At 41.7% G+C, this 22,092-nt stretch overlaps 1 protein-coding gene across 2 annotated transcripts; it reads right to left on the minus strand.

Annotated features, from left to right (window-relative positions):
* Positions 1-102: 102 nt before the first annotated feature.
* On the minus strand, positions 103-8,461 carry LOC121928303 (cytochrome c oxidase assembly factor 6 homolog). 2 transcript variants are annotated; one of them, XM_042462813.1, is made up of 3 exons: positions 8,383-8,461; positions 2,694-2,846; positions 103-463 (listed from the first exon to the last, which is right to left on the minus strand). In XM_042462813.1, exons 2-3 carry the CDS (start codon positions 2,835-2,837, stop codon positions 368-370), a joined length of 240 nt encoding a protein of 79 aa, XP_042318747.1. In that variant the 5' UTR covers positions 2,838-2,846; positions 8,383-8,461; the 3' UTR covers positions 103-367. The 2 variants fall into 2 exon arrangements, with proteins under 2 accessions (XP_042318747.1, XP_042318739.1); XM_042462805.1 differs by lacking the exon at positions 8,383-8,461 and adding an exon at positions 6,432-6,603 and having other exon boundaries at positions 2,694-2,845.
* Between the last annotated feature and the right edge of the window lie 13,631 nt (positions 8,462-22,092).

The raw sequence follows: 22,092 nt of genomic DNA on the forward strand, positions 1-22,092 counted from the left end.
TTTGTCTTCAAAAAAAGGAACATCAAAATGCATGTAAAAGCCTTATTAAGAAAAGGAAAACAGCAAACAAAGAAGAAAATTGATGAATTTGCAACATAAGACTTCAGTTGAATCAGCACACCTGTTGTGCTTTATTGGAAGTGGCAAATTTTCAGTTTCAACATGGTGAGTGGCCCGTCCCTTCAGCAAGCACTTCCCAGAACAGGTGAGCTAGAGCTTTCACACCAATGCCAGGTAAACACACTGGCATGCTCTTTAGGTAGAAACTGTCATTGTCCTTTACTGTTGTTGACATTTTAGGTTTCACGCTGGTACTGGTTCTTCTGTAACCTTTGTGGCGATCATCTTCGTAAAAATGGGCAAATAACTATGATGTCTTGGTTGTCTCTGAAGGCTGAAAATCTCCTGCTTCCAACTGTGCTTTATATTTTAAATAATCTCTTCTTCTATCAAAGTATTTAACCTGTTTTAAACAATATCACTGTTAGGAAACCACACCAACACAACAAAATTCTAGTGTAACCAAAATAAAACCACAATCCCAAACCATCTTTGATCATTTTTTAATTTATTATATTAGTTATATTTATATTGAGCTACTTACATGGCTCCCTTCCGTCTCACTTTATACTCAAAGTATAAAGTGAGGTAAAGTTAGGTCAGGATGCAATAAAAGTGAATTTTCCAAGGTCACTTACAGGTGAAGTAGACCAGCACAATACGCTGACTTGGGGAAGGTGTGGGGGCATGACATTTAGACGCTGCCCCCAAGCTGACATGTCGGCTGCCCAACCACATGGTGGGCAGTGTTGCAGCACACTGGCAGCATGGCATTTAGACGCTGTACACTGCAAAGCCCCCGCTACAGGAGAAAAGCCAGCTTTTTCCCAACTCAAAAAGGAGTGGCTTTCTGCCCCATCTTTTTGAGCCAGCAAATAGCCAGATTGGAGCTGCGGCATGCGGTTGCTGCAGCCCCGATCCAGCATTCAAAGGGGTGGCCTCAAGCCACCTTTGAGCCATTCTGTGTTGGCCCTGAGTTCCATGGCTGAGTGACAAAACCTGGATCTTCCAAACCAGTCCAACAACTAACCACTATATCATACTAGCTTTCATTTTATTTCATAATGTTGTTAATGTTGTTATGCTGAAAGATTCACACTGGAAGATGAGCAAATGGCTGTCAGCAAGACCACTCAAAGCCTATTACTAGTACCCAAGAGGGTAATACATTGAGGGAATACATTAGAGAAGAATGGTTACTGAGCAACAAAGAAACCTAAATGTGAGATCAGACACATCAGGACACAATCTTTCTAGATAACTGAATTGGAATTTAAGTTTGTTAACAGGACCCAGAACAATGGATGCAAGCTACAGGAAAAGAGATTCCGCCTCAACATTAGGAGGAACTTCCTGACAGTAAGGCCTGTTCAACAGTGGAATACACTCCCTCGGAGAGTAGTGGAGTCTCCTTCCTTGGAGGTCTTTAAACAGAGGCTGGATGGCTGTCAGGGATGCTTTGATTGTGAGTTCCTGCACGGCAGGCGGTTGGACTGAATAGCCCTTGTGGTCTCTTCCAACTCTGATTCTATGGCGGGATACAGACTGCCCCTTTGGGGCGGCCTGCAGCTGCTCAATTAAGGCACGGATTGGGGCCAGGGCAGCCACAGCAGCAGCCCAAAGCCCCTAATCTGGCACTTTTCAGGACCAGGGAGAAGTGGCAAAATGCCGCTCCTCCCTGGTCCCAAAAAGGGGTGTCCTTGGGGCTTCATGCCCCAGGACACCTTGGGAGCCACAGCCAGGAGAGAAAGGGGCCACTTGGCCCCTTTCTCCCGGCTTCGTTCCCGCAGCCGTTTGCTGGCTGCAGGAACAAGGCATTCCCCCAGAAAGAGCTCCATTTCGGAGCTCCTTCTAGTGACGTGCCTAGGCCACCGTAAGCAGCCTGGGACGGTGCAAGGGCGTCACACATGCTGCTCCATTTGGAGGTGGCGCACGTATGACGTAATGGGAGGCCGCCATGATTACGCCCTCGTCACGTGCTAGGGTTAGGCCTCGGGGCCAAGCGCCCAGAGGCAACCCCTAGCACGTCACGACGGCACCCCATGAGTGTTATTTTGGAATGGGCACATGCCTTTACACTCCATCTAAAAAGCTCCCATTCCTTCCTCCCAGTTGAAACCTATTTCTCTATTTTCTGACTTACCTCTGTTATCTCTCTTTCCAACCATGGCCCCCCTCCCATTGCTCGACCGTTGCTGGACAGTTGGAGGGTGTGGTACTAGGCATGCAGAGCTATCTCCTAACCTGCTTCCCTGGTGTTAGTGACAGAAACTCTTGTAAATATCTTCTGTCGGTAGGGTAACTATCACTATATGCATATAACTTCTGATATCACTGTTCATAATTCCATACTGTGCCTCCCAGGTATACTCAAGTGTGTTTGTGTACACATCCTTAAATTCTGGCTAACACTTCACACACAACAACAACAATGTTTTATTTATATAGTTCAATAATGTAACTGTAGTCCGTGAACATTTATACCAAAATATATGTCTTGTCTTCAAGGTGCTGCATTTTTACATTACTGTTGTTAATGAGGAGATATAGATGTATCAATAGACAGGAAGCAAGTCTAATTTCTATGACTTTATGTACCCAATTAATCATACTCACACACTAATGCTACTTACCCACTGCTGAGGACATGCGTTTACAAAAGAGCACCTAAACTTCTCACACTTAGATGTGTCTTCCATATTTTCATCTAAGCACTTCCAATATTCATCCCGGGTTTCCCAGCACACTTTCCTTTCCTTCATTGACGGTGCTGACATTTTTGTCACTAGTATCAAAAAATAACAGTTTTCATTTCTGAACGGCTTGTTAATTTCCACAGATCAGATCAGTTATCATTTTACACTGTAACACTTGAAGAAAGTACTACTATTGAGTTCACTGGTAATGGCTTCCAGCAACTATGCTTGGGAATTCAAGCATCCACATTTACTTGAAAGTCACTGTGTTCAATTCAAACTCACATGTATGTCTGCACAGAATTTGAGTATAAAGTGAGGGGAGAATAAGATGACCACCAATCTTACTTATTTAAAATGCTTTCTTTACACTATGAGTTTAAGAAATTAAGAAAATTTCTTCTAATGTAAGGGTTTATTTCCCCCTATTTTTGGACTTTAAAATGTGCTTAAAAATGCTCTCTTTCACACTGAACAATTATGAAATGAAATGAAATAATTTATTATGGCACATGGCCAGCATATGAATAATTATGACTTTGATACCACTTCAGCTGCCATGGCTGCATCCTATGGAACTTTGGGATGTATAGTTTAATGAGGCATTAGAATTTTCTGGCTGGGAATTCTAAGTACATAAAACCCCCTACAAATCCCAGAATTCTATAAAATGAAACCATAATAGTTAAAAGTGCTGGTAACAAAGTGCCAAAACTGTGTAGTGTGAAAGAGAGCATTTCCTTTGCATAAAACAGACTGGTTTTGGCACAAAACACTTACTTTTTGCTTTTTTTGGGGGGGGGGATAAAGAAAGCCCTGAATTATTAAAAATGTTGTCGCTGTTGTGAAGTGAGAACCTGGGGAGGCCTGGATGAAGTGAGACAATCACAGAATGCTGTGGTGTGGGCTATTGGGGGCAATATCATGGGCCACTGGGGGAAATATATAATCCAGAGGCTTGTCTCTTACAGAGAGACAGACACATGATGAAAAAGAATTAGGGCAGTCAGAGACAGGCTGAAGGCCAGTTGGGGAGAAAGAATGGAAAAGATCTGAATGGGTTTCTGAAAGCTGGGAATGTGGATCATGTTTACTTTAATTATTATATAATAAATCTTTACTAGTTTTATTTTCTACAACTGTGTCTTTTTATTTAAGAACTGAAAGGGAGAACTTTACCACACTGAACCCACTGACCAACACAGCCGCTTTTCCAGAAATGTAGCCACTCTGAGGCCCAAGTACCAGATTTAATAAGGGATCCTAAAAGTAAAAGGGTAAGGTGACTGATTGGCACCCAAGAGTTGGAAGCGCAAGGCCAACCTGGAGAGGGGTTGAGTCACATTTTTATAGGGTGTGTCAATACTGTGAGGATGGCAATGATTAGAGGGTGTATCAATGTGTCAAGACATAAGTTCTCTTTGGGAATGAAAAATTTCCAAATACTTTTTACGTCTCTACTCAGAGGTCCCACTGCACATCCACAATTTATTATATTCAAATATTTTAGATTATGGGATTCCTTGCCACAGTTTAAAAAGTCCTCTTTAAGGAACACACCTACTATTGAACAAACAAGATAATCCTCTAATAGTCTTTGGCATCTGAGAGCAATTTTTGGCCAAGAATATTTTTGTACCATTTTCCTTCCATAAGAAAGGATGTCTAATTGCTTGAAGATTAATCAGCATTATTTTTTATTCATAAATAAATTACTCAAAAATAATTGGAAAAACAAATGTAGCAACGGTCCATGAGCCAATCTGAGATACACCACTTCTTGCCAGGTAGAATCAGAGGGGCCTGCATCTCCATTCTGAAAGAACCAGTATATCTATTTATTTCCTTCAATGCCTGGCTTCTTGACGTCGGGGGAAGAAGGCTGGAGCCCTATGCCTGCCTGTTGGCAACAAGCTAGCAATATTAGAAACAATGGTAACTTGAACTTTTCTTTCAGGAGCCTATTCATCACCTGCATCACAAAAGACTGTACAAACTGTAGTGAGTACTAAGAATCCACAAGTGCTCTAAGGAATTCTGGTCAAGTCTCTCTATTGAACATTTTGTAGCTAAGATAACAAGGGCCCACAACTATCTTTTCATATCCATATTCATATCCAAAATATGAATTGTTATTTGAAATTCTAAGACTACTAACATTTACTACTTAACACTGCATTAGGAAACAGCATACTAAGCTGTATTCAACATAGACTCTCTCCAAGAGCTTACCATCCACTTTAAACATTCAAGATAATCTCAGATTTTCAGATGAAAAGTTATAAGAAGCTTGTAGGCATCTATTGCTGGGGATTTCCCATATTCTCCTTCCTTTTTAGCATTATTAGTTTGACAGTTTACATTACATGTGAACAACATGAACTACTGTACTGAACTCCACAGTAAAGAGAAAAGGAATGTGAATTTCTATGCCATTTATTCCGGTCCGATTTCCACTTAGAAAAAAATGTGAGAAACATGTGGACCATCAAATATTGCTGCTGGAATTCAACTCTTATCAGCTCTAGCCAGCATAGCAAATGGTGAAGGGTAATGGGGACTAGAGACCATTATCTGGACAACCACACATTCCCCAGCCATGACAGATTTATCTTGTCATATGGCTCAAAATGTGTCACCAACATACCCTTGAAAATAGAGATGTTTGGCTCAGAAATCAGCGGGCAGAGTCTATGAAAGGAGTCCCACTTTAGTCCCTGCATATAAGCTGCAGCTGAAAATAGATGATAGTCTGGATAGAAAGAGTAATTCTGGAATGGGTGAATGAACAAATGGAAGTTTAGCTTAGACCAGATAAAAGTTGATTATTCAGCAGTTATCAGCATGGGGCTGGGTTTACAGCCTGTTCTGGATGGGTATGTCCTCCCTATGAACGTCCCTCTCAGGTTCATAGCCTAGGCATGTTCATGGATCTACCACAACTCCTGGAAGGCCAGATAGTTGCTGTTCTGGCCAATGTCAGCTGCTCATCAGCTGAGTGCCTTCCTAGGGAAATGAATCTGGCCACAGTGATTTATGGCTTGTTGTTGTATTATGTATCTTCAAGACATTTCTGACTTATGGCAACCCTATCATAGGGTTTTCTTGGCAGGATTTGTTCAGAGGAGGTTTGCCATTGCTTTCCTCTGAGGCTGAGAGCATGTGACTTGCCCAAGGTCACCCAGTGGGTTCCATGGCCAAGCTAAGAATCAAACCCTGGTCTCCAGAGTCACAGTCCAACCTCAAATTACTATGCCATGCTGGTTGAATTGCCTCTTGACTAAGTTATTGTAATGTGCTCTGTTTACAGTTGTCCCAGGAAAGCATGGAGAAGCTAAACTAGTACAAAACACAGCAGTCACACTACTGTCAAACATACAATTGATATTACTGCATATAATATATATATAATATATATTACTGCATATATTACTGCAATGGCTTCCAATTTGTTTCCCTCTCATTTCTTGTTCTTTCATTTTATTGCCACTGCTTGGGGAACTGGTGGATAGAGAAGAGACATCATATAAAGAGTAAGTGTGATGTAAGGTGTGATGTATACATTCCAAAAAAAGAGAAGGAAAAATGAAATGTATCACCAAAAAAGGAAAAATATTTTCTACGTGCTAATTTATACAAAGAGATTTAGCAGTAACTACTATAAATTAAACATACTATAGTGAGGATGAGGGACTGGGTGATCCATCTGTCTGCTCCGCAGGGCTCTCAGGTCAGGATAGGTAAGATATTAAATTCGTAGCCTGGCTCAAGGATATCCATCTAGCACTGCAGCTTCTTGGGGATATGAATCTTAGTTTTAACCATTCAGTGTAACCACTGTGCCACAACAGCTCTTCTCCTGTATATGGAAAATAATGGCTACGTTTCATCCCAAAATTCACCATCCCAACAGACATCTACAAGGGAGTTTTGTTAGAAAGCATAATTCAGAAGGGGAATTATGCTGGCCTTGTTAAAAGCAACCGAAACTAAACAATGAAAATGTGGGATTTTTGAGGAAGGCTCTACATTAGAAAAAGAGGGACACAGGATGACAGCAGCATGAACAGTTTGTGCTAAATACTGGGAAAGAGTTGATAGTCCTTCTTTTTAAAACGCATTGGAAGTAGCAGAAATGCATACATTTACATATTTATTAAGGAATAGATCAGAAAAAATGTTTTTAGAAACTGGAATTTCTGGAATATATGAATATATGAAAAGGGCAAAGGGGGATTTAATGAGAATAAGGTTTGAGGACTGTGATATATCAGTCATTGAGTAGATGTATAGATTTTGCACTCTGTTTTATAAACTGATTTAAGTATAAATTGGCTGAAATTTAGTTGATATCAGTGAGATAAGGAATAATTTGGTGATATGGTTATGTTTAAGTTGGAGTAACAATGATATATAGTTATATAGTAGTAGGTCTAATTTGGAAGACATTTATAATGTGTTTATTATTTTATTTTATTTGTTCGGTATAGTTTTTATTGGGTGTGGTCTTGTTTTCTGTTCTGTTTTGTTGTTTCTTTGAGTTGAATAAAGAATTTAATAATTAAAAAAAAACTCCACTAAAATGAAAGTTTCTCTATAAAGTGATAAGTTCACTTTTAAAGACCATGAATACAAGGGGGGGGGGGGCAGACAGAGAACTTTAAGCTACACTCCTCTATCTATCTATCTTTCTTTCTTTCTTTCTTTCTTTCTTTCTTTCTTTCTTTCTTCTTTGGAATTAAACTCCACAGAATGTAGTACAGTTAGCCCTCCACATTTACGGCTTTGACTTTTGTGGTTTCAATTATTTGTGCTGTTTTGATTAATATGTTCTCCCTAGGAATCTCTAGGTCCTCCAGCACAACTCTGCCAGAAGTTGCCCATAGAGTCCCTAGGAAAAACCCTTATCCAGCAGAGAGTTACACTGGAGACCTAGGGTTTCCTACAGGGGTGTCCTCTCAGCCTAAGAAAGGGTTCTTTCCCCCACATTGACGGGGTCCTTCACCCAGCAAACGTAGAGGGATCACTATATTTCAAATGAGGGATGTAAGGCTGTGCTGCAAAATACATTTAAGTCTTCAAAAGTTTACAAAAATCATAGTTGGAAGAGACCACATCCAGTCCAGCCCCATTCTGCCAAGCAGGAACTCACAACCAAAGCATCCCTGACAGATGGCCATCCAGCCTCTGTTCAAAGACCTCCAAAGGAGGGGACTCCGCCTGGCTGGATGGCCATCTGTTGGGCATGCTTTGAGTGAGAGTTCCTGCATGGCAGAAGGGGCTTGGACTGGATGGCCCATGGGGTCTCTTCCCACTCTACGAGTCTATGATTTTAAATGTATATTCCCTCTTTCATAGAACCAAAGCTGGAAGGGACCAGCCCTAGGAGGCTGCATCCACACTGGAGAAATAACCTCCAGTTGGCACTGCTCTAACTCTTTGCTGGCCCTCTGCTATGGAATTCTTGGAGTTAAGAGCATGTTGCCCACAACAAACTCCAACTCCCAGAATCCCATAGCCTTGAGCCAGAAAAAGGGTTAAAGCGGCGCCAAACTGGGTTATTTCTCCAGTGTGGACTCCCTTTCCCAAGACTCCAGACCTCGCCTTCACTTACCCGCCACACTTCCGCCACAGCTTAGAATGCCCGGATGTAGAGCAAGGTGACCCACACCGGAAGTAGGCGAACGATTGGCTGGGCGGCGTTGCCCTAAGCTCCTGTAGAAAGGGAGGCGCTGCGGGACTCAATGCGCGTGCGCGGCGCTGCGGTGGCAGCGTTCTTTCGTTGCTAGGAGACGCGGCGGCCTCTTACTGGGCCTCCCCCTCCCCTCGCCTAAGACATAAAGAAAGGTCCCAAACACACTGCAGGAATAACTCAGTATGAGACCGCTTTAACTACCCAGGCTCAGTGCTATAGGGAATCCTGGGAACTGTAGTTTATGGTGGCACCAGAAGGGAATGGATAAGAGTACACACACACACACACACACACACACACGTGTGTGTGTGTTTATGTATACAGTTATGGCAAAAGAATAAAAGAAATGCAACCCAGTTCATATACTAAACATAGGAGTTAACATATAAGGCCCTATCAAGTGAATGAAAAGGTGCCTAGTATTGGAACTCAAACTGTGCCGTTTAAGAGACTTTGGACTTCAGTTCCCAGAAGCCTCAGCCATGTTGGCCAATAGTCTGGGATTCTGGGAGCTGAAGTCCAAAATCCCTTAAAGAAAAAAGAGCACAGTTTGGGGACCAGTGTTCTAATACATCAGCCCCCTTCTATGGCTGCATCCACACTGCAGAAATAATCTGGTTTGACACTATTGCTTTAGCTGTCACGGCTCCGTTTTATGGAATCTTGGGATTTGTAGTTTGTTGTGGCACCAGAGCTCTCTGACAGCAAAAGGAAAATATCCCCCCAAACTACAAATCCCAGCATTCCATAGCATTGAGCCATGACAGTTAAAGTACTGTAGTGTCAAATGGCATTATTTCTGTAGTGTTGATGCTGCCCTCAACTATTTCTGAGTCCCACCAGTGACACATGTACAGTATCTTGAGACAAGAATCAGTGGCACGGACTACACTAGGTGACACCCTCAGTGTGGGTGTGACATCACTGCTCCCCAAACACCTGCCTTTTGGCAGCAATGGGCTGTGGCATTTGCCTGCGCCCCTTTAAAACACTGAAGAGACGGTGTGGCTGAAGAGGCTCAGTGGAAGGAGAAAGGAGAGGCCCCAAGTTTTTCTCTAAAATCAATTTTTTAAATCAAATTATTGTTTTAAATAGCATTTTTATCCTTTTTAAATTTTCTTTAAAAAACATCCCCTTTTACCAAATTTTCACTTCAACCACATTAAACTATGCGCTCATTCACACTACGAATTAAACCAGTTTGGAAACCGGGTTATTTCCCTGTCGTTCAGACTTGCACTGATTCTACTTGGTGCAGTTTGTGGGGGGCCACTGAAAAGCCCATTTAAACTGGTGCATTTGGCACTGGATCACTTAGCGGTTCTTTTTTTAAGAACCACAACATTCCGCTTCTGTGATAGTGTGAATGTGCTTTCAGTTTTCGCGCAGCCACTGTTCAGGAAATGGAAGTGCCTCCATTTTGATCCAGAACTTTGGCGAATGGGAACGTCAAACTAGATTTAAATGCCACAGAGAGATTCGCTGTCTTAAAACATAGCAGGAACGGTGAATCGATTTTGAATCAATTTGCAGATGCAAATCTCTCTATGCAAAAAATGTAAGTGTGACTGACCCCCTATGTATGTATATGTAAATGCATTGGGGCTGTGTGCCTGATATTGTAATTTAAAGGTGTAATTTAAATTTTGCTAGTTGTTTAAATGGATTTGAATCAAACACATAGGATTTAATAAGAGTTAGAAACATATGAATAAAGTAGAAATTGTATAAGACTATATAAACATATGCTATAATTAGATTACATATAGGGTTGCCATAAGTAAGTCAGGACCTCCAAACTAGGACAAATGTAGGACAACATTTTTGAACGTAGGACACATTTTTTAAAAAATGGAGGACACGCGAAAAAATTTAAATTAAATTAACATTGTTAATTAACAAAAAAATAAAAAGAAGGGAAACTTGGATATTAATAATAATAAAAATATCAAAAAAATAAAATAAAAAAGGAAACTTAATTAGTAATAATAAAAATAACAAAAAAATAAAAAGAGAAAGGAAACTTGGATATTAGTAATAATAAAAATAACAAAAAATAAAATAAAAAGAAGGGAAACTTGGATATTAATAAAAAATAAAAATAAACAAAAATAATAATAAAAATAAATGCACACAAACCACTCCACCACACTGACTCCCTTAAACAGGCCTGCCCTGAAAAAGTAAATAAAAAACAAGGGCGACCTGAAATGGCCACTCACCTCCTCTTAATCCTGCTCCTCTCCCTGTTTGTATTTGGCACCGATTCCCCTCCCTCTGACCCAGAGTCCTCCTCCGTTCCTCCGCCTCCTTAAGGGGACCAGTTCCCTTTTTAGGCTGGTGCGTGCCTGGGTAGCTGCTTCCTGGCTCGGCGCGGTCGTGGAGCAGGAGAAGGAGGCAGAGGAGGAGGTGGGTGGCCAGCCGGACCCAAGAGCAGCTGCGCGCGGCCATAGAAAGGGAGCGCGCACAGGCAGAGGAGGAGGAGGGCCCACCGGCTGGCCCCATGCAGCCGCGCACGGCCACAGAAATGGAGCACGCGAGGGCAGAAGAGGAGGAGGGCCCGGTGCCCCCATGCGGCCGCACGCGGCCATTAGAAGGGTGCGCGCAAGGGCGGAGGAGGAGGAGGGTGGCTGCGGGCAGGGCAGTCATGCTTTTGGCGGGAAACCGGAACGGGAACGGGCCAAGACTGCCAAAAGCAGGATTGTCCTGCCTGCAGGAGCCCTGGTGGTGCAGTGGTAAAATGCCTGTACTGCAGCCATTCACTCAAGACCACAAGGTTGTGAGTTCAAGACCAGCAAAAGGGCCCAAGCTTGACTCAGGCTTGCATCCTCCTGAGGTCGCTAAAATGAGTACCCAGACTGTTGGGGGCTAATTAGCTTATGTACTTGCAAATTAGCTTACTGTTCACTGCTATGATCTCTGGAATAGCGGTATATAAATAAAAATAAATTTAAAAAAGATATGGCATCCCTAATTACATATATAGATAATATGGAACCACATATATACATGTATACTATTATAATCAATACAGTGGTACCCCGGGATACGAATTGATCGCGTTACGAAATTTCCGGGTTACGAAAAAGTTAGCTTGGAAAAAACTGTTCCGGGTAACGAAAGATTTTTCGGGTTACGAAATTTTTTTCGGTGTGTTTCGGCGCTTTTTGGCACGAAATTTTAAAGCCGCAGCTTTCCAGTGCTAGCGGAAAGCCTTTTTTCGGGTTGCGAAATCTTTCGGGTTACGAACGGCGCCGCGGAACGAATTAAATTCGTAACCCGGGGTACCACTGTATATCTATTCTAATAGGATTGAGTAAAGGTCAGCTGAGGCCTTTAGCTGAAAGGGAATTTTATAAAAATATATAGGTTAATAAAAGAAAGTTTAGATAAGCTTTTTATAACACTGTTATTTATTAAATATATTGTTTTACAAGAATAAAGGGGGTTTATATAGAATCATAGAATCATAGAATCATAGAATCGTAGAGTTGGAAGAGACCACTAGGGCCATCCAGTCCAACCCCCTGCCATGCAGGAAATCCAAATCAAAGCATCCCTGACAGATGGCCATCCAGCCTCTGTTTAAAGACTTCCAAGGAAGGGGACTCTATCACCCTCCGAGGGAGTGCATTCCACTGTCGAACAGCCCTTACTGTCAGGAAGTTCCTCCTAATATTCAGGTGGAATCTCTTTTCCTGTAGTTTGCATCCATTGTTCCGGGTCCTGTTTTCTGGAGCAGCAGAAAACAAGCTTGCTCCCTCTTCAACATGACATCCTTTCAAATATTTAAACAGGGCTATCATATCACCTCTTAACCTTCTTTTCTCCAGGCTAAACATCTCCAGCTCCCTAAGTCGTTCCTCATAGGGCATGGTTTCCAGACCCTTCACCATTTTTGTCGCCCTCCTTTGGACACGCTCCAGTTTCTCAATGTCCTTTCTGAATTGTGGCGCCCAGAACTGGACACAATATTCTAGGTGGGGCCTGACCAGAGCAGAATACAGTGGCACTATGACTTCTCTTGATCTAGACACTATACTTCTGTTGATGCAGCCTAAAATAGCATTGGCCTTTTTAGCTGCCGCATCACACTGTTCACTCATGTTCAACTTGTAGTCTACTTGGATTCTTAGATCCCTTTCACACGTAGTTTCATTCAGCCAGGTGTCACCCATCCTATATCTGTGCATTTTATTTTTCCGCCCTAAGTGCAATACCTTACATTTCTCCGTGTTGAATTTCATTTTGTTAGCTTTGGCCCAGCTTTCTAGTCTATTCAGGTCATTTTGAATCTTGATCCTGTCCTCTGGGGTATTAGCTATTCCCCCTAATTTGGTGTCATCTGCAAATTTGATAAGTATGCTCCCAATTCTGTCATTCAGGTCATTGATAAAGATGTTGAATAGCACTGGGCCCAGGACAGAGCCCTGTGGGACCCCACTGGTCACTTCTCTCCAGGATGAAAAGGAGCCATTGTTGAGCACCCTTTGGGTTCGGCCGGCCAACCAATTACAGATCCATGTAACAGTTCCTTTGTCTAGCCCACATTTTACAAGCTTGTTTGCAAGAATGTCATGGGGAACCTTGTCAAAGGCCTTAGTGAAATCAAGATATACTATATCCACAGCATTCCCTTCATCTACCAAGCTGGTAATTTTAGCAAAGAAAGAGATTAGGTTTGTCTGGCATGACTTGTTTCTCTGAAACCCATGTTGACTTTTTGTGATTATGGCATTGCCTTCTAGATGTTCACAGACTCTCTGTTTAATGATCTGCTCCAGAATCTTTCCTAGTACTGATGTCAGACTAACTGGACGATAATTGTTGGGATCCTCTTTTTTCCCCTTTTTGAAGATGGGGACAACGTTTGCCCTCCGCCAGTCTGCTGGGATCTCTCCTGTTTTCCAGGAGTTTTCAAAGATTATTGCCAATGGCTCCGATATTACATTTGCCAGTTCTTTTAATACCCTTGGATGGAGTTCATCTGGTCCCGGAGACTTAAATTCATTTAGATTAATAAGGTGTTCCTCTACTATCTCCTTACTTATTCTGTGCTGAAATTCCCCTATTCTGTCCTCTGCTCCATTATCCTCAGGTTGAGCACCCTTTGCCTTTTCTGAGAAGACTGAGGCAAAGAAGGTGTTGAGTAATTCTGCCTTTTCTCTGTCTTCTGTTAGCATTTTGCCATCTTCTCCACGCAGTGGCCCTACCGTTTCCTTCTTCTTCCTTTTGCTGCGGACATATCCAAAAAAGCCCTTTTTATTGTTCTTAACCTCTCTAGCAAGCCTGAGTTCATTCTGTGCTTTAGCTTTTCTGACTTTACCCCTACACATGCCTGCTATTTCTTTGAATTCCTTTTTTGTGATTTCCCCCTTTTTCCATTTCTTATACATGTTCCGTTTCAAACTTAGCTCGGTTGAAAGTTCCTTAGTCATCCATCCTTGTTTCTTGAGACACCTCCCGTTTTTCTTTCTCACTGGAACTGTTTGAAATTGTGCCTTCAGTATCTCTCTTTTGAGAAACTCCCATCCGTCCTGAACTCCTTTATCTTTTAGTATTTCTGACCATGGAATTGCCCTCAATACTTCTCTAAGTTTACTGAAATCTGCTCTCCTAAAGTCTAGGATGCGTGTCTGACTATGCCTGGCTTCTCCTTTCCACTGTATTACAAACTCCAGGAGAACATGGTCACTTCCACCTAATGATCCCACTACTTGCACCCCATTAACCAAGTCATCCTTGTTGGTTAGGATCAGATCTAAAATAGCTGACCCCCTTGTTGGACCATGAAATTGTCTTCCAGGCAAGTGAGGAATTTGTTAGGCCTTGAGGATTTTGCTGAGTTTGACTTCCAGCAAATATCAGGATAGTTGAAGTCGCCCATCACTACTACATCTCTCTTTTCTGACTGTGTGGTCATCTGTTCTAGAAAGATATCATCCAATTCCTCAGTCTGACTTGGGGGTCTGTAGTAGACTCCCACAGTAACATCCTTGTTGTTTCCCTCCCCTTTGATTCTTATCCAGATGCTCTCCACCTGGCTTCCATGATTGATGTCCAGGATCTCTTCACTGGTGTAAATATCTCTGACATATACAGTGCTCCCTCGGGTTACGAATTTAATTTGTTCCGCCGCTCCGTTCGTAACCCGAGTAATTTCGCAACCCGAAAAGGGCTTTCCGTTAGCGCTGGAAAGCCGCGCGTTTGAATTTCGCGCCGAAAAAAAATTCGTAACCCGAAAAAAACATCGTAACCCGGAACAGTTTTTTCCAATCTAACTTTTTCGTAACCCGGAAATTTCGTAACGCGGTCAATTCGTATCCCGGGGTACCACTGTAGTGCTATTCCTCCTCCTTTCCTGTTTGGCCTATTTCTCTTAATAAGGTTATACCCCTCTATTTCTACATTCCAATCATGAGACTCATCCCACCAGGTTTCAGTGATGCCTATTATATCATATTTGCTTTGTTGTACTAGGAGTTCGAGTTCATCTTGCTTATTTCCCATGCTCTGTGCATTAGTGTAGAGACATCGCAGACCTTGGTTCCCTTTTACTTGCTGCCTGTGCAAGTTTTTTTGCCTCCCACTGTTGGGTCCTTGCACTGTTTGCCTTGTTTCCTCTATGTCAGTTTGACTATTTTCGCCATCCCTTTCGCCTTCCTTAATATTGTCTCCCTTCCCCTCGGAACTCAGTTTAAAGCCCTCCTGATCAAGTTCTTGAGACTGTTGGCAAAAACATTTCTTCCAACTGGCGTGAGATGCAACCCGTCTGTTGCAAGAAGTCCCTCCTCATGGAACCGCAGCCCATGATCGAAGAATCCAAATCCTTCTCGGCGGCACCATCTGCGAAGCCAGTTGTTCACATCCGCTATTTTCCTCTCCCTTCCTGGACCATGCCCTTCAACTGGCAGAAGAGACGAGATGACAACCTGTACATCCATTCCTTTCAGCTTCCTACCAAGCGCCTCGTAATCCCTTTTGATGTTCTGAATGCTGTGTCTTGCAGTATCATTAGTTCCCACGTGGACCAAAAGGAAGGGGTATTTGTCAGTAGGCTTCACCAGTCTTGTCAGCCTCTCTGTCACATCCCGGATCTTTGCACCTGGAAGACAACACACCTCTCGAGACATCTTGTCAGGCCTACAAATCACTGCTTCTGTACCCCTCAGCAAGGAGTCCCCCACTACGACCACACGCCTCCTCCGAGGCTTAGCAGCGACTGTTCCCTCGGGTGGGACTCTCAGGCTCCCCTGCTCTGTCCCTGAAGTCTGTCCATGCTGCTCTTCTTCATCCTCCTTGATATGGGAAAGAGCTTCGAATGGATTCTCTAGCTGCAAGCTCCCCGAACAATTCCTTCTTGGCTTACTTCTCTTTGTGACATTCCTCCAGCTATCTTCGATAATAAACAAGCTAAACTTATAAAATATGCTGGGCAGTTATTTTAAATAGTATTTTTTGGTTCTATTAAGATTATCAAAATGGCTAAGTGTTCTGTTTAAAAATATATATATATATATAATGAAATAGACTTGCATTACAAATATAGCAGTTAAATTAGAAAAAGAAGCTTCAAAGGAAAAAACTTTTGTCTGCACCTGTAAATCAAGGACAATGTTACAAGGGAGAAATAAATCAAGAGATACGGGTGTTTTATTCTCACTAATTGACAAGAATACTTTTTTTTATAAAAGGGTGACTTAAAGTTCACAAAAATTTCTAACTGACCATGCGTAATAGGGGGCTATGAATATTAGAACACACCTATGAATCTATAACGACTAATTTAAATGGTCATGAGATGTATGATGAGATATGTTATGGGTGGAGTTTTTTACATACATGAAAAGGAGGTCTTAAAATTGATCACATGTCTAGATCTGGCCAATAAAAAAATGAGATAGAAATATTATAACAGAAAATGTCTTATAAGTACTGTGTAAAACCTCAGACGGTGTGCCTACTTGCCTGAGACACCCCTTCTTGCAAGATTGTAACTAATACATTGAAAATTGCTGCTTCACTTGTTTTGTCCTGATTAATTTGATTTGGTACTTTGGTACTTAGAAAAATCTATATCTCACAACTATTACCATGACACTGAATGATATGCAGGAATTACAATTAATGAGTAACATTAGCCCGCGCCCGCACGCACACACAAAAACTAAAGATTCTGTATGGTGTGGGACAGGAGGAGGTCAATGTTGGGAGGATGACACCATGAGTTACCACACCAGGTGACACCAATCCTAGTGGCGCTACTAGTGAGAACTACTGCTCCAGGTAGTATGAAAGGACTCTCTTCCTGGGACAAATAAACTGCTGCTCCCAAGCAGGAAGATGCTAAAGTAGACCAGTTTCTTTCTGAATGTGGAACGGTGTGTGGGTGCTAACTTGTTGACTGATGTCTAGTCTTAAGTTGACAGAAAAGGCTGATTTTGACTTGACATAGATGGGTTTTTGGACATGCAAGATGAGCAATTCGCTCTATAGAAGAGCAAGCCGTAAACTCTAGGCACCTTTACCTTCTACTGGCAGCACAATAAGAAATGGTGACGTGTTTCTATGGGAACTAAGGTGCTGCAATTTTGAACTGATTGGGTTTTGACAATATTTACGTGAGGGCTGCACTTTAATGCTTTTGGCTGTATTCCCCTGCCAACCCCCCCCCCCAAAAAAAACTGGCAAGATACTGCAGGCAGACCTATAGCACTTTTTGACTTGCATACTCCTATAATATTTTGGCATTAGCTGATGCTACTATAAAGTTTTTTTCTAAGCTCTACTATTGTCCTTCAAATCTGTGTAATAACAAAGGAAAGAAAAGATAGCCATTAATAATGAGTAGCTTTCACCAAAGAAAACATTGTGTAAAACAAGAAGAAAGAAAAAATAGTCTAGGATAAGTGACTGCATATGCCCCACAATAGCATGGCAAGTAGTAAATTGCCTGAGTAAATTCCCTGAGCCTGCACTGCTTGCGGCCAAAAGGACTGGAAAGGTGTTCATGTTGGCAGTTCAACAGAATCCTTTGGATACCTTGTAACCAATGTTTGTGATTCTGCAGAATGCATGGTTGACAGGAGATGGCATGCATGGCTGAAAGAACCAGGAATTGGCAAGATTATGTCAGAATTAGAACAAAAACATTATCCTTCTGAGGAGTAAGGAGAAAAGTCCTGAATGTGGTAGGCTGTTATGTTTTTTTTTTAATGCCAATAAAACAGAGGTATATGTTGGCAACTGTTACAGGATATATGTGGCTGTGATATCGTACAAACAGATCCCAAATATTAAGAATTGTTTCATTTGCAATTATTAGAATAGACTAGGTTCTTACTATCTACCGCTGGACTGTAAGGTGATAACAATACATATTCTGCATTGTGTCTGTGTGTGTGCTTTCAAGTCATTTGTTATGGCAACTTCATGAATGTCATTGGGTTTTCTTAGGCAAGGAATACTCAAGAGGTAGTATTCTAATTTCCTTCTTCTGAAATTTAGCCTACATCATCTGGTATTGGTTGGTGATCTCCCATCCAAGTACTAACCATAGTTAGTACATCACTGCTAGACCATAGCAGTGAAAAGTCTGTTTCATGTATCATTTTCAACAAAAGTGCTCACATTTTAATAAAAATGAAGTTGGCTTTAGGAGAAACAGATTTAGCTTTTCATCAGTGGCAGCAACCTTCTATAAGCTTTCAGTAGTCATTGTATTTTGTTTAGCATTAAAACTGAGCGCAGCCTTATTGCTGTGTCTTTCTTGTATAGTTCCTTTGGTAAAGGAGCACACTGCATTGCATATCTTCATGGTGAGCATGGTAGAGAAAGATGTTCCTTAGATCCAAGATAGCCTGCAGTAGATACGAAGTGTAAAGGCTAACTCATATACTTGTAAGACACCAAATACTAGGTAGCTGACTAGAATGCTATACATATTTGCTCAGGGGTAACTTGCCCTGTTTTCAGTGAGTCTTACTCCTAGATGTCAGAGAATAAGCTCCATGGAACTTGAGGGCGGGGGGGGGGAGTGTTATATAACTATTTGAGAAAAGAGTCTCCCATATATCACTAACAATATTTTCCCATATACCACTAACAGCTTCATTGCATAGGTGTTATAACTGGATTATATACTTAATTAGTGAAGTACAGTGGAATCCAAACTGGGCTATAAATTGCAGTCATAAAGCCTGTGTGAATAAAGAGCAGTAAAATTTATTGACTTTTCAAGACAGGAGCAGAACTCTTTAACAGTTTGGTATGCAGAATAATTCAGATACATGTAACTCTGAAGGAAAAGGGAATTATAGTATGTACTTCAAAACCACCTCTGAATATTCCTTTCCTAAGAAAACCCTATGAAATTAATGGGGTCGCCATAAGTCGACAGGCAACTTGAAGGCACATACACACAAGTACCAGCTCCTGTCTACAATTGAACAGAAGTCCATTCAGTTTTGAGGAAGCTGAAATATGAACAATTTTGTCTTAGTTGTGTGTAGTTCATCTGGATTTATGTACACTTCAATTGGCAAATGGTTCACAGCTTTCGTTTGAACTGTGCAGATTAATTCTGGCAGCTATCCTGGGGAAGGATGACTGGGCATTAGCCTTAGATCTCTTCCTAATAATAATATCTGTGCACACTGATTCATGTTGGTAGAGTGCTTTAAAAGTCTAAATTTCATAATATTTTTGAAATATAATAATATCCATATTCAGGTTCTTTTTCTGTCACTGAGATCTTACTAATAGTTATTAATTGCTAACAATTTCTCACATGGCTGAGTTAAATGTTCTAAATAAGAATATTTGTGTATGCATGTTTTTCATCCATGCACAGATTCCATGTAGTTTTTAGTTTAAGGCATACATTTAAAAAAAAAAAGGGGGGGGGGGAATGAAACATATAGGGAAAATTTTTATTGCTATTTGATGATTAGCAGCATGCCGTTAGAATGAGATACCCACCCACCGACCCACCCACTTTACAATTATGATGTTTTTTAGGAAGGCATAATGTTTTCTGCAGCTCCAGAGAATAAGACCCAAAGCATTGGGACTGTGTTTGACCATCGAACAGCTCTACTGTCAGGAAGGTTTTCCTAATGTTGTGGTGGAATCTTTTTTCCTGTAGTTGGAATCCATTGTTCCAGGTCCTATCTTTTGCTCACCATCCCTTGAAGTGTGATGGAGTCTCCTTCTTTGGAGATTTTTAAAGAGAGGGTGCATGGCCATCTGCCAGGGGTGCTTTGAATGTGTGTTCCTGCATGGCAGGAGATGGCCCTTGGGATCTCTTCCAACCTTATGATTCTATTAATAGCTACACAGCACTTTTGGGATGATAGCAATTGGAGCTTTCCTTCCAGAAGCTGACTTTGCTGTGGGCAAGAAGAACAAGGGAAGATAAGCCCACTGCTTGCGGAAAATGGCAAAATGTTAATGGATAATAGAGGGAAGGCAGGAGTCTTTTTGTACAGTGTGTTGTAGGAAATTGTTTTTAACTTGGGAAATGTAAAACAAATGAAATAAAGATTAAGGATGGATTTGAGGTTCAGGATACATAATGTGGATGACAGAGAAAATGAGATACTTCAAATGAGTACAAGTCTCCAGACTTATCCTACTCAGAGTGCTAAAGGGACAGGCAGGTTAGAATTGGCCTTTTAATTATTTTGTGTGTTTCCTGCTAGGGATGGGTAAAAGTTCATGTTAGATTTTCTGACTCATGCTAAAACAAATTGGGCACTATGCATTTTGATATTCCTTGGGTCCTATGGATAGATAGATGCCTTTGGTTACTGTGCATTTTGATATTTGGGGGCACTGTTTACTAGCAGCTGCAGCTAAATGTCTTAGTAATTTCTATTGTGGGCCATTTTCAGAGCTGCTGTATGTAATCTTTTGGAACTTAAAGCAAATGGATGAAATTCTGGAGGACAGGAGTCATGCAAAGATAGGTATGTCTTGAATAATGGATCTGCAAAACTGTAGGCCATTTGAGTTAAGGTTGATACTGGTCAAAATGCTGATATCAATTGTTAAAAACCCATGACATCAATTACTAGTAAGCATCATGGATTTATCAAGAATATCATATGAAGCATATCACACCAGCTGTTTCTCCTTCTTTGGGGTTTAGTAAACCAGGAATACAATATTGGGAGGAATAGCTAGCACTACAGAAGACTACACCCCACCCCCAAACCATGGCAAATTTCCCATGATGCGGCGCTGTAATTTTGCTCTGTTTGCTTCCGGTGCTCCTTCAAGAATGGAGGGCACAGAGATGGGAGCAATGGAGGGGGCCAGCGAAGGCTGGGGGGAGAGGTGACAGGGAGAGGAATAACCCGTTTTGGCACTGCTTTAACTCTTTCTTTGTCTCAAGACTATGGAATTCTGGGAGTTGGAGTTTGTTGCTCCACTCTGGGTCCCACAACATACTCCAACTCCCAGAAATCCATAGCATTGAGCCAAGAACCCCGCAACATGCTCCAACTCCCAGAATTCTATAGCGCTTGGGCCAAGAACTCCACAACATGCTCCAACTCGCAGAATTCCATAGCCTCGAGATGGGAACAGTGGAGGGGGCGATCTGAGGCTGGAGGGAGAGATGACAGGAACAATTCACGTGAGGGTTGCAGTCACGTGAAACAGAAACCAGGAAGTGGCCCTTCTTCACCCTGGAAGTGCAAAGGTTCACGATGCATCCAGAGCCCCACTGAGCATGTGCAAGGGTGTCAATTTGAATAGTTGAATCCGCATGGTATGTACTACTGTGATAATTTAATGTGCACTTGCTCCGCTTTGATTCAGGAATGACCACAATTTCGCTCTTCATGTGAGATAATTCATCACGTGAATTGCCTTGGATTTGAATTGATTCTGCTTCCCCTTCACTTCAGATTGGCTCTGGATTTTATTTCAAATTTCACGTGTAATAAACTCCATAGATAAAGATACTGAACAGCACTCAGCCCAGAACAGAACTCTATGGCATCCCACTGGTCACTTCTCTTCAGGATGAGCATAAGTCACTGTTGCGTGCCCTTTGGGTTTGGTCAGTCAACCAGTTACAAATCTACCTAACAGTAGCACTGCCTATCTCACATTTTACTAGCTTTTTTCCAAGGGTATTTTGGGAGACCTTGTCAGAGGCTTTACTCAAATCAAGATATGCTACATCCACAGCATTCCTTTCATCTACCAAGCTTGTGACTCTCTCAAAAAAGAGGTAAAATTAGTCTGGCACAGCATGAGAAAGCCATACTGACTATTTGTAATCATGACATTCCTTACTAAGTGCTGACAGATTGGAGTTTATCAGACAAGGAAAATTGGAAGTATAATCCAATGGCAATCTGAATGCAATCACGGGGTTTCACGTTATTGCGTGATAGACTAGCACATGCAAATTCAGGCAATGGCATGCTATTTTTGGGCAATGGGAAGCCAGTTCAAATGCAATTCGCATTCACGTACATTCGCTGAACTAGCAAATTCATGTGAATGCGTTCTGGCCCCACTTTCTTTTCATTCGAAATTAAGAGACGTTCCTCAGGTGTGATAAAATCCATTGTCTGTTCTTTTGTAAGTCCCCAGTGGATTGTGAAAACCAAAAGACCAAAGAAT

Source organism: Sceloporus undulatus, chromosome 1, assembly GCF_019175285.1.
Source record: "Sceloporus undulatus isolate JIND9_A2432 ecotype Alabama chromosome 1, SceUnd_v1.1, whole genome shotgun sequence".
NCBI classification, from domain to species: domain Eukaryota; kingdom Metazoa; phylum Chordata; class Lepidosauria; order Squamata; family Phrynosomatidae; genus Sceloporus; species Sceloporus undulatus.